Source organism: Nyctereutes procyonoides, unplaced genomic scaffold (assembly GCF_905146905.1).
Source record: "Nyctereutes procyonoides isolate TBG_1078 unplaced genomic scaffold, NYPRO_anot_genome, whole genome shotgun sequence".
In the NCBI taxonomy this organism is placed as follows: domain Eukaryota; kingdom Metazoa; phylum Chordata; class Mammalia; order Carnivora; family Canidae; genus Nyctereutes; species Nyctereutes procyonoides.
In genome coordinates, this window is record NW_026575082.1 from 13720934 (window position 1) to 13734154 (window position 13221).

Below are 13221 nucleotides of genomic sequence, written 5' to 3' on the forward strand. Positions count from 1 at the left end.
TCAAAACAATGAGTCACAAGCAGCATAAATCTGTCATTTTTTGATTTTTTATAAATTGGCAATATAATGATTAAGAAGACAAACAAGAGGTATGTTACAGCTAAACATATCTTTCCTATGAAATGGTTTCTTTACTCATTTTATTCATGACTATCTGTTCTCATTTTCTTATTAAGCGATCTGCTCAGAACCAATTCAATTACAACATCATTCAAGAGATGTTTAATATTAACCACCGTACTAGTAGGACAAAGAACAAAAATGTAAAAAATATTTCTGCAAAAAGCAGAAAACAGATCGCTATTTCCATTCCTCTTCTCAAAGAGGAAAAAAGGAGAAGATTTATAAAGTATACTTGGATAAACTCCCAGTTGAGTCATATATGGATATATAAAAATGAAAACCAGATAACATCTCTATCAAAGATACTAGATTACCAAAGGAGAAAGTGAACGTAAGCTAAGGTCAAAGAGAATAATTATATCATGAAAATGTGCTTAGACGGGAGTAGCTTAAGCTCACATCACAAATAAACCAAGTATATCTGGTTAATAGAAAAAAATCCAATACCCAAAGTTTACTAGGTATGATAAAACTCTGAACTACCCATTCACTAAACTTTGTCTCAGTTCTTATTATGCACAAAGGTGTGTGAAGCATACAAATGTGAATTACATACAGTTTTCACCCTCCAGGAACTTAAAAATAGTTTGAGAGCAAAGCTGCTATAATACAAAGCACAAGGTGAAAACTCACTGGAAAACAAAAACATAAATAGTAAGTACTTACAGAAGAGAAAACTCACTTTGGCCAAGGGACACAAACAAGAGTTTAATGGTGAGACGGGGATTGAAAGAGAGAACGTTCAAATTTGGAGAACAGGATGACCTGACCGTTTCTCAAATCTAGCATATGCTGTTAAAAATGCATTTTCCTGGGTCTCATCAGCAGAGGTTCTGACTCTGCAAGGATGGCAGGGAAAGAAGGTATCTCCGTTCCCTGTAAATACCTCCATGTGATCCTGAGGTAAGTATTTCATAAATCACATTTTGAGAAACACTGATTTGGAAGGCAAAAAATACAGGGTATACTTAGGAAACACTGAGCAAATGATTGCGTTAAGCAGTAAGAACTGTGGTCTTAAAGGGCACATAAAGTACAGAGCGCCTTGAATTCCAGATGAAGACGCTGCTACTTACCTATGAAAAATCTGAATAAGGGAGTGAAATCATCTCTGCAAGGATGCATGGCTTTGTATGTATCATGCAAGTCACAGAACACCTCTGCTTTCCTTGTTGTGCTTCCATTCTAAACACACACACACATTCTATTGCTCTTTGTGGGGTGAAAGATGCATTCTGACAGAAATCTTACAATTGGAAAAAAGAAAACTATTTGGAAAGTCAGACTTGCCCGAAGGTTCTCTTGTTAATTACATTTCCCAAATACTTCACCAGGGAGGGATGGGTGTGCCCTCCTTGAGAGAAGCCACTGTGAAATATCCTGCCAGCAATGGCACCATCATCCTACCCCCCCACCTCCCCACACTCCCCCACCCCATCCCCCCCCACCTCCCCACCCCTCCCACCCCGTGGGAAATGACAGCAGGTGTGTGACTCCTCCCATTCAGGGCTCTGTTACTATGGAGAGCATGGTGAGCGACATCAGTATTACAGGCACTCTAAGGCATAACGACTCTCATGGATCATTTGTTTTCCAAAGTGACGCATGTATGTGGTCAGAAGGAGCTCAGGAGTGAACTGTGGCTGTCTGACCTGAGGCAGAGGAGAGAGGGAGAAGGGGGCATTACTGAGTTTCCCTCAGCATTCTCCCATTGGCAACCAAGGGTTTTTTGGCTTTTTTTTTTTTCTTTTTTTCAGAAGTCATCAGGAACAACAGTAATTGTGCTCCCAAGTCGTGACAACACTTCATCATCAAAAACCACAAAATAAGCATCATTGGTGGGCCTCTCCCTACATGCTTATCACTGTGTCCAAGAGCTATATGCAGAGTGAAAAGTTGGTCACCACTCAGAATAACAAATACCTACAAATACTGTGTTCAACTTTAACCGCTTGCAGTTAAGTTAAAGCTTGCAGAGTATAGCAAAGAGCTCAACTAGAACAAATGGAAGAATGGAATTGGCCAGAATACAATCGCCTCACTGGAATGAAGCCAAGGCTTCTGAAGATCCCTCCTTTCTTTTTATTTAAATGGGAAAAAAGGTTAAACATCTTAAAGGATCCCAAGAAGTCAACAGGGCAGACTGTAATTTAATACAGTCTGGCTGATAAAGAAATCTTTTGTTTCTTTCTGAGCTCCCTCCTTTACATGCACCATGTGAGGGAAGAGGAAAATTGGCTATTATTTTCAGAAATGAGGTCAAGAGCCCACAACAAGGGGAAGACCAAAGGCTACACAATCTCAGCGCCCCAAGCACTATGGAAAGGTTTTCCTTTGATCAGGGAGGAAAATGGGAATCGTGTGAAATGGAAAGCTTCCCAAGAGGATCAAAATTCCATCTGAAAAGCAAAGCTGTATCATAAAGGAACTTCCAGTATTGGGAAGAGTTAACAGAAAGAAGGGCATTAGACCTAGTCTATGAAATTCCTTACACACTTGGCAAGACTCACCAAACCCCAGTAGTGGAAATTCCATCCCAAGGTTATTCATCCCTGAGCAGCACTTGCACTAAGTGTTCTTTAATACATTGGCCATATCCCTTCTGCAGCAGTTAGCTCTTGTTCACTTGTAGTATTTTTTTATATGGCAGAGCATCTTCAAAGAAGCTGAAATTGGGCTAAGTACTGCAGTTCTGTCTGGCAAATGAGCTGCAAAAACATTTTAGCATGCTGCTCCTGATTCTACTGTTAATGAATCATCACTATTCCCATTAAAAGGGAGTTTTCAGAAATTACTGATAAAAACATTAATATTAAAATCTCTCTTTAAAAACCTGGAAACGAACTTCTGGTATGGGTAAGTAATTAACATGAATAACTTGGTAGCTCTGGAATGCCAAGATCCCCAAAAGATCAGAGTAGGAAATAAGATCATTTGTTTTCCATTCCATGGAGATTAAAAATGTAGAATATTGAGCTTTCTTTCTAAGAAGAAGGTATTTGATAAATTCCTGGCATAATTATGAGTTTCTCAATGCTCATTTCTTCATAGCTTTCATTTTATTCCACCCACACACTTGCACACCCAACTTAACTTCATTCCTTCTCCTCACTGTTCTCCCATTTGAACATCCTTCTTCTTCTTTTCAGCTAAAACACATTTTGCTTCTAAACAGGTAACAAATCACTTCTTTCCTCCAAGTCTTTAACTCACGCTGTCTTTGACCTAGAGGTAACTGTAATCTTTACCTTATTTTAGGCTACATTATACCCATTTTATACCATAGTCTATAAGATACAATTATACACTAACTCCTAAGTTTCTTGAAATTGATCTCCAGGTGCCATACAATGTAACATGATTGATCTACAATCATTCTAAAGGACTACTGTCGGCTTAAAATAGTCACCTCAAGCACTAAACATACCAAATGGTGCCAATGTTTAAAGCGTTTTTTTGATGCTCTTTTCTGAAAGTTTTAGGATCACATTCCTTTGATTATCCTTGGTGATGGGAAAACTAACAATTCAATCCAACAAATATTTATTAAGGGGCTTGCCATGTATTACATCCTGTGGCTAAATATAGGGTGGGGGAGAAGCAGAGAGTGAAGACAAAGATAAGGAAACTCCATGTCTGATCTCAAGGAGTTCACGTAGATGGCGATTTTTGAAGTTTTCAATTGTTTATTATAAAAGGTATACTTGGTAAATGCATCAAGTACAGAGAAAGCTAACGACTCAGAAGACAAAAAGGTCACATGGAAATGGGAAATAACTAAAAGCTTCAAAAAGCAAAGGTCACTACAAACGTGCTTTGAAGGGAAGGAGGTTTCACTGGGTAGTCTGGTGGATGAGAAGCAGGAGAGGCACATTCTTTTGCAAGGTGAAGGTGAAGTATGTTTAGAGAATGGTGAATAGACTCGTAGACTTTTTTTTTTTTAAAGCAGTCCAATATCATATTGTCTGTTTAAAATCTAATGTTTCCTTTTCCAACTTCAAATCCCTTCTTACCATCTTTGTAATCTTTTCTGAATCACCTAACCCCACAGGCTGTCCTCTCATCTTAACTTCAACCAAAGAAACACATTAAGGATTAATTACCAGTCTCCCTTCCTTCTACACATGGCTACAAATACCTTTTGCAAAGAAAGAGGATATACTTAACACAGAGCTGAATGAATAAAGACAATTTCCACCACCATTCGTTCACACAGTCATTCGTTTACCACGTAGGTATTTAATGGCCCATCTGGTAGTAGATCCTTCCTCTGAGGAAGAACAGATCCCTGCTCCCTAAGAATTCAAAGCAAACAAGATAAATACAGAAAACAGTAAGAAATAAAGAACAAAAACCAAAACCAAAAACGGTGACAGGCTGAAGTCAACTCTTTCCTTACAATCAGTACCTACACTGAAAGTCATTCAGACAAAAATTAAATGCAACATCAAATTGTTTACAAGTTGAAGCAATACTGCTATTCCTACGCATTACATCTTTGGGAGGGCAGTTTTAACTATTGCATAAAATATTGTGAAACTGTGAGGAGCATAGTAACAAAACAATAACAAAGTTCAGTATCCAAAGAAGAATGTTAAAAAAAAAAAAAAAAGTCTGAAGGTGGTAAATCTAAGGGGAATTATATTTTTTTGGCCTATTTTAGGAACACATATGGTAAAAAATACATTAAAAATTTTGTAGAGATACATGATTTACCAAATAATTTGAAACCCCAACTTCTACTGAAATTAAAGTTAATAATCCTCCTACTGAAAAAAGCAACTCCATTCCTAGAACTTGCTGGGCCCCTCTAGCTGTGCTAAATTTGTTTCTCTATACCAACTCACCTAAAAATAGCAAGAGCTGGAAATCAGATTTGCTTCCCTTATTAATGGGTGGAAGTGACAGACAACCACCAGCCATCAAAACAACTGAAACATAATCAATTTGTATTTAAGAGAGTGATTATTATATACTTTGTCTAATTTTCAAAATACAGAATTAAGCAATTTAAGTATGTTTTAATTATTACCAATTTGTCAAATATTAAAACATAGGCGTATCTATAAAGGTGATAGGCAGAAGTGATTAATAAATTAAAATTATCTAAGATGAGGATATTTAAGTTTAAATGAAGTAGCAAACTTTCCAAGTACCATGGACAAAGCTACCAGAAACAGGTGCATACAAATTATTAACATCAAATTGCTTTTGAGCTTGCTCTTTGAAACACTGTGCTATTACCATAAAAGAACTCTCTGATCTGTCATCCCTTACAAGCTCTAGATCCCTTAATGCAGTATTATTACCCACAAAACCTTAATAAATGGTAATTTTAAAAGAGCTAGATTTATCAGTACAGTAATATGTTTGAACCCTAATTTAATTTTGCACAAGTTCATACTGCTTTAGTACAGTATTAAAAACAATAAAATTAAGACATGGGAAGGAAAGTTATATTCCTTGAACTTAAACCAGCAAAAAGGTCATCCTCTTCATGACTTTACAAAGAAGTTTATTATATTTTATTTTTTAAAATTCTCCATTGCAAATAATAATAATCTTAGTACTAATACCATCTGGGTCATCTAAATGGAGATGTGGCTACTGTAAGTAAAGTACTATATCTATTAATAAAATAGAGGTAAATAATGCATAATTAATAGTGACATACATCATCAGGAAAGAAACCATTAAACCACCAAAAATCACTCTGATTTTGCCTCTCCTCTATATTTTGAAAACTAACTTGAAGAGTTCCAATGCCAATAAAGGAAAAACAAACAGTGGTCGTTCCAAGAACAATGTTTTGCCTCTGAAACTGCTGGCCTATGTGTGTACATCAGCATGCCATCTTTCCAGATTTAGAATGCTGCTGGAAATACCAACGTAAATGTTCTGTAAAACAGCTCATTTATTTAAGGCAAGAATTTCCAATAGGAAGAAAAATTAAGGGGATATGTGGTTAAGACAAAAAGTCACAGAACTCCTACCTGTTATAAATGCACTGTACTTAAAGTTACTCCCTGGATATCTACCCTAACTTTGTAATCTAAAAATTCATTCCTTGAAACTTAGGTAAAAACAAAATAAGTCCCCCTCTGGTACCTCTCTAACATATTCACAATGAAACACACACTCGAAATTAGCACAAATTCCTTAAATGCATGAATAAAAATAAGCAACTAATATATGGCATATCTCAAATGTATATTAATTTTATCGGAATATAAAAGCTACATTAATTTTTTTGGAGTCTGTTAGTTTAAAATATATAACTTATAATATAGCACAAAGTGCGTGTATGTGTATTACATACTTACAGATTCATTACTTTGAGAACTTTGCAATAAAACATTTCTTGGACAATGTGGATAGTAATAAATGGTAGAAAAAAAAAACTGGCCTAAAGCCCATTTGTTTTCCAAAGGGCAACACAACAGCAGCTTCACCAGTTGCTCAGAAGCCCCCCACAAACCAAGTTCCCTCATTCCATCTCCCCCAGGCATAAAGCAACAGAAAGAAAACAGAAACCTTTGTTGCAGTGTAAAACTGTAAAATCTTCCACCTTAAGTGAAAGACATGGCTTTATACTGTACCCAATAAAGTACAAACTAGTAATGTGTACCTTCATATGCTTTGTTTGCTTTTCTTAAAAAAAAAAAAAAAAAAAAAACCATAAATGAAAGAAGTTGAACAACACTACATACTACCTACCCATTTATATCAAGTACAAAAACAGGAAAAACTCATTTATGGTGTTAAAAGTTAGGATAGTGATTATCTTTGGGGTACTTAGAGGAGAGCACAGGAAGGCTTCTGGGGTGCTAGATATTCTATTTCTCATACAGGTACTGGTCACATGGATGTGTTTACTTAGTGGAAACCCACCATATTGTGCACTTATACTTCTGCCTTTTCTATGTTTTTGTTATACTTCTACAAAAAGACTTCATGAGGTCATACAAGGAAGAATTAGACCCCAGATCCTCTTCCCAGCTCCAGCAGAAGACAGTTTGTTCCCTGGAAGAAACTGAACCGGAGAGTCTCTGGCTCAAAGACCTCAGGCAGAGTAGAAAACACTGTTCTGAAAACAGGGAACAATTAAAAATCCACACACTATACCTTGAGATTCCAGCTGTCTTCCAATCACTCTGCCTCTGAATCTTGGCATGCATTGCCCACAGAGAAGACCAAAGGATTCCTCCAAGTAAAACTGACATGCCTTAGGCAAAAGATCCACAGATATTGTCTCTGGAAGTTCCCCCAGTGAAACCACGAGCTCACCCCTGATAGCCATGATAGGGAAGCTATATGGTGGAAAAGTCCTGCCCACATATCACGGTACCCAACTCACTTCAGTGACTTACCATTAAATAGGAACAGAGAGCAAAGAGCCACCAAATAGTTACCTTTCTAACACAACAGTCAGACACCTACACAAACAGGGGGGAAAAACAGTGCAAGAAGGACATAACTTTAATTTCCTCAGAAACAGAAGACATGCACCCATGAAAAAAAGATGAGAATGCTATTAAAATGCACACAAATTAAAAAAAAAACAAGAAAGAGCTATTGAAAAATAAAGACAGCAGAACTTCAGAAGGGTTAAGATAAAGTAGAGAACATCTGTCAAGAAATAGGGCATTAAGGCAAAGAGATAGGAAAATTACAGAATTAGAGGATAAAGAAGGAGGTCCCACCTAACTAACAGGAATTCAGGGGAAGACAAGAGAAAACCAAGATGGGGAAGAAAACGATCAAAAAACAGAATGGGAAAGTTTTCCAGAACTGAAGGACATAATTTTTTCAGATTGACTGTCCCTCATAATGGATGAAATTAAGAGTGCCATAAAAAGAAGATCCTAAAATCTTCTGGAGGTTGTTTAAAACAAACAAGTAAACAAAAGAGGAAAAAAGATCACCTACAAGGAGAGGAATCAGAATAGCATAACACTTTTTAATAGCAACTATAGCCCCTAGATCATAAGGGTACACTGGCTTCAAAATTCTAAGGGTACATGTTTTCCTACCTAGAAGCCAGCCAAGGTAACCATCCAAGTGGGAGAGAAAAATATTTTCAGATATGCAAAGTGTCTTATAAATTGGTCTCCCATGTCTCTTTTCTCAGGAAGGTATTCCATTAAAAAGAGGAAGTAAAGTAAGTCTTTCTTCAAGTTACTAGATGTCAGCAAACTCCAGGTCCAACACAGAGCAGATGAGAACCACCAGGAAAATGACAGAAGGTCATTTGAGGACGCCAGCTGTGCAGCAGGCTTACAGGGCAGGTAGCTACCCTAATTCTGGGAGGAAAGAAGTGTCCGAGAAAAAGGTGTCAAGAAGAATGTTAGAGTTCTGTCAGAAAACTTAGAAGACTAGAGAAAAAAAGTACACAAGTGAGAGATTACTCTCCAGTCAGCACAAGAGAGAAAATATAATCACTGCATTTAAGTGCCTTAAATGTGGCCCACAGCTCCACACTCACAATAAGGACAAACTGACAGGAATCCACTGAGGGAACAGGAGGAGCAGCAGTTTGTGCAGATGGTGTGACAATGTCAAAGAGTTAAATCTTCACCTTCCATACTAAGTCAATATATAATGTCCAATAACAAACAAAACAAAACAAAACAACAAAAAAAATAAAACCCACCAACCTAAAATAGCAATACATCCAGAGTCCTTTTGAAGGTGGAGGAAAATAGCAAAAAAGAGCCAAAAGACTCAAAAGTGGTTGGGGCAGGGCTGGGGTTTAAGGATGGGCTGGAGTTCCATGCACATATATCTTATTTTAAGTCTTGTTGTTTGTTAAGATTTTTTTAAAAATCTACATAGGATGTTATTCTGATGGAAAAAGAAGTTTAAATTTTAAACTATAAAACAAAACCAAGGAATGTACAAAATAGCAGACTTCTAAGAAAACGAGAGAGGGTGTATTAGAGCAGGAGAATGACACAAAGCTCCTGCCAGATCCAGGTGAGAGCAGAGAAGTGCTTCCTCCAACAGCTGGTGGAGAGGCCATATGCTGAGGGATGAGGAGCACAGGAGAAGGGGGAGAATTAAAAAGAAATTTACAGATGTAGGATCCACAGATACAGAAAGCCAATCAGAAAGCTCTGAAAGAACTAAAAAACAAGCAGGGCAATGTCCCAAATATCCTTTCACCTGGGTATTTATTTGTTTAGTTCACAAATGCTGGCTCTTTGGGAGCATCGTATTTCCTTATGGAATGAGAAGCATTTTGATTTTATGTCTAGGTTTTAAATTTTGAAATTAAAAAAAAATTTGAAATTATCATGTAACATGCAAATAGAGAAATACAAAAAAAAAATAATGATCATCCAAATATCCATTATTTAGCTTTTTCAAGTATTACTATTTGCCATATTTGCTTCTAATTTTTTTTTTTTAAATTTTTTTTTATTTATTTATGATAGTCACACAGAGAGAGAGAGAGAGGCAGAGACACAGGCAGAGGGAGAAGCAGGCTCCATGCACTGGGAGCCCGACGTGGGATTCGATCCCGGGTCTCCAGGATCGCGCCCTGGGTCAAAGGCAGGCGCCAAACCGCTGCGCCACCTAGGGATCCCTGCTTCTAATTTTTTTAAAGAAATAAATATGATGGATATGGTTGAAACCCTCTTCAGATCATTCCCCAATCTGACCCCCCTACACTGCCTCACAGCAGGTAACTATTAATCTGAATTTGACATTTATGTTCTCCATTCACTCATCTCTAAAATGAGAGCTTTGGTTTGAATGAATTCTAATGCCCCTTTGCTGATGTCTTAGTATTCAATATTAGGATATCAAGTTCTTGAAGTTCTGTAGTGGAAATGCAGAAGCCTGCACTGCTATCAGGCTTACAAGAGGCTATACAAGAGGCATCTGGGTGGCTCAGTTGACTGTCCTACTCTTGATTTTGGCTCAGGTCATGATCTTAGGGTCTTGGAATCAGAGCCTGTGTCAGGCTCAGAGCTCAGCAGGTAGTCTCCTTCAGATTCTCTCTCCCTCCTTCCCCACCCTCTTTTTTTCTCTCTCCCCTACTCTACTTTTGCGCTCTCTCTCAAATAAATGAACTAAACCTTTAAAAAAAATACACAAAAATATTTCAAAATCATTTTAAACTTCAAAAACAGACTGAAAAAAAAACCCAAAAAAACAAAAACAGACTGAATCATGATATAATTAATACTTAGGCAGAAAAATCATAGTAACTTTATTATGGTAGTGTCAGTAAAATTATTATTATCAACACATAGGGCACATAAAAACTGAAGTTCAAGGATTTCACTGTGGTTTCCTCTCATTGTACCCATTTGCTACAGGGAAAAAGTTGGGAAGTGCTTGAGTACAATATCCTTCTTGGAGTTCTTACTGCCTAAATAACCAAATAAGTGCAGCACCCAACGGTCTGTTTTCACCATATTCTTTTCTTCAGGTAATCACAGCAAAAATACTCTTTAAAATTACTTGTATGCAGCACAGGAAATACAGTCAATAATACTATAATAGTGTATAGTTTGTACAGTGGCAGAGGCTATCTTGTGGTGAGCATTTTGTAATTGTCAAATTACTACACTGTACACCTGAAACAAATCTATGTCAACTATATTTCAGTTAAAAATAAATCTAAAAATAGTAATTTGTAATGCTAGTTTTACTTAGAAATGTCCTTCACAATGTAACAAAGTTATTTGTATTACATCTTGACCCCTGAATACATCTTTTTTATTTTCTGGGATACAAAATGGGAAGTACACAAAAGCACCTCTGCTGTATACTAAAATATGATGGTTATCTCAAAGAAAACACTTGTATGATTATCTGAGCCGTGAGCCAAACTAGTCAATAATTCATGGAATATCACTTTTATGTGAAAGAACAACTGACATATTCATTATTCAGACTTGGGTATTTGGCAGACATTTTCTCTACAATGAAGTGAGAAGGTCATTTCAGGAAAAACAACTGACGGTATTTGTTGCCAAGGACAGCTTCCAAATGAAAATCAAAATTTTGGAAAACTTACTTCCACCGTGAACTTGAGAACTTCCCAATACTTAAAGATTTTTCTGATGAGATCAGTGGTGGTATTAACAACTGTGGTATCTTAAAATTGCACAATAAAATGCGTTAACATTTGGAATATCTCCATTATCTAATGAACCAGTATTTCCCAAATGACCAATAATTAATGCAGCAAAATGATGCATGGGCAAGGACCCAATCAAAGTGCAAGAAAGATCAACAGAAGCTAATGTAAAAGAATTTTTTAAGGTTTAACAACAGGGTTTTAGATTCAATGCTGGAATCAACATTTACGAAATGACCACTTGTCAAGTTTTGGTATAGTATCAAAGAAGACTATTCACATTTGTCTGAAAAGACCATTAGAACAGTCTCCTCTTTTCCAATTACACATAGCACAAACTTTATAATAAACACATACTGGGTTATTCTTCCTGAATATTAAAAACCATGAACACATAATCACGATGGTGTTACCATAGTTTAATCTCAGATCATTATCTGCCATTTAGAACAAATGAACAATTCATTGTTTATTTAAGAGTTACAGTCTTCTGAGGTTATAGTCTTATATATCTGCAACAAATATATAAGAGGCTTAATTTACCACAGAATCAAGAATGATTGTTGCTCTAAAAAGTAAATGAATATAGTAAATTCTTAAATCTGTTTTAGGTACATGCAAATAAAGTCCCTTCTCTCCAGTTATAAAGCAGACTGTTTTCATCTAACAGTTAACTCTTGAAACCTACACGCTAATCACCCAGATGATCTGGTATTAGTGGATTTAAACCTTAATTCTTAAACTGGTAGGGAAATGTTTTTTCACAGAAAAAAAAAATGTACTTTTTATAACTTTCAAAAGTAATAGTTTAATCTGTAGTTCAGAAGTAACAGATATCACACACAGATTCATTTGTAGATCAAGTGTTTTCAAGAGAAATCTTCTTCTTACATAAATCTATCCAGTTAATGAATATCATAAATCATTTATTTCAAAGGCAGGGACCTTGAAAAAAATTCAGATGGAATTGATAATATCCTTACTTTCATAAAATCCTATTACTCTGCCCTCTGAAAGAGAAAGTTACACGCTTTTTTAGCTTTTTAAGCCAGAATATTCAAGAAACAATCAGAAGCTACCCATTTCTGTATGCTCACCTTTGCAGTTCGTTGAGCCCCCTGGCAGTTGGCAGGCAGGGATTTTGCCTTAGGAAGTTTTGTTTTAAGTTGAGATGAGTGAGGTCTTGGCTGTAGAAGAGGTTGGCAGGCAGATGCTCCAGGCTACAACATGAGAGGTCCACTGAGCTAATGCGCTGTGATGCAACCTGGAGGGGGATAAAACCCAGCCTGATTTTAATACCCTCCATTTATCCTACAGATGCCCTCTATGGATGGAAATATAATGACCCCATTGAGAACACAGACATATTATACAAGTGCCACTAGTAGTCCAAATATAAACCAGTAGAGTATTTACTTACTATAGAATTGAGTCAGGTACCATAAAAGCGGAAAACAGTGTCCCTGCCTGGGAGGCACTTAGAGTAACCTGGTATAGGAGACAGGTTACAAAAAGCACAGATTATCCTATCAGGTTCAGTGATACCAGTAATCTCCTCCAACCGTGGGTTAAGTTCCTGAAAACATTCATGGTAAGAGAATTCAGAGCTAAATAATACAAGACTCTAGAATAAATACTGGGTTAAGAGATAGACACTAAGGTCTAGATGGAATCTATCAAAGCCCTTGAATATACAGATTTAAAACAGCACAAATAAAAGTAGTATCCATGGCCTTGTACACATCTTTAATAGTAATGGTAGCATATGATCAGATTCCATTGCCTGCTTGCTCTCAACTTCTCGGGTTATCTCTCGCACAAAGCTTCAGTGAGATGCTGACAAATTTATTGTGCTTTGCTTCATGCAAGTATTCTAAGGAAAATTTATTTTCTGTCTGATCATTTATCCACATAGTCAAAGCCTTCATGGTTGAATGACTTATTGTGGTGAGAGTCCCAGGGCCAAAGACCAACTAGCATGCTAGAGACAGAGCACTGGATGA

General features: G+C 36.7%; 1 protein-coding gene across 1 annotated transcript in view; it reads right to left on the minus strand.

Annotated features, from left to right (window-relative positions):
• The window catches only part of LOC129514564 (PH domain leucine-rich repeat-containing protein phosphatase 1-like), a 209175-nt gene that overhangs the window by 67043 nt on the left and 128911 nt on the right, over positions 1 to 13221 (minus strand). The window contains exon 4 of the mRNA XM_055333244.1: positions 12316 to 12482. Within this exon, the coding sequence (XP_055189219.1) occupies positions 12316 to 12482 (167 nt within the window). The remainder of the gene's footprint in view (positions 1 to 12315; positions 12483 to 13221) is intronic.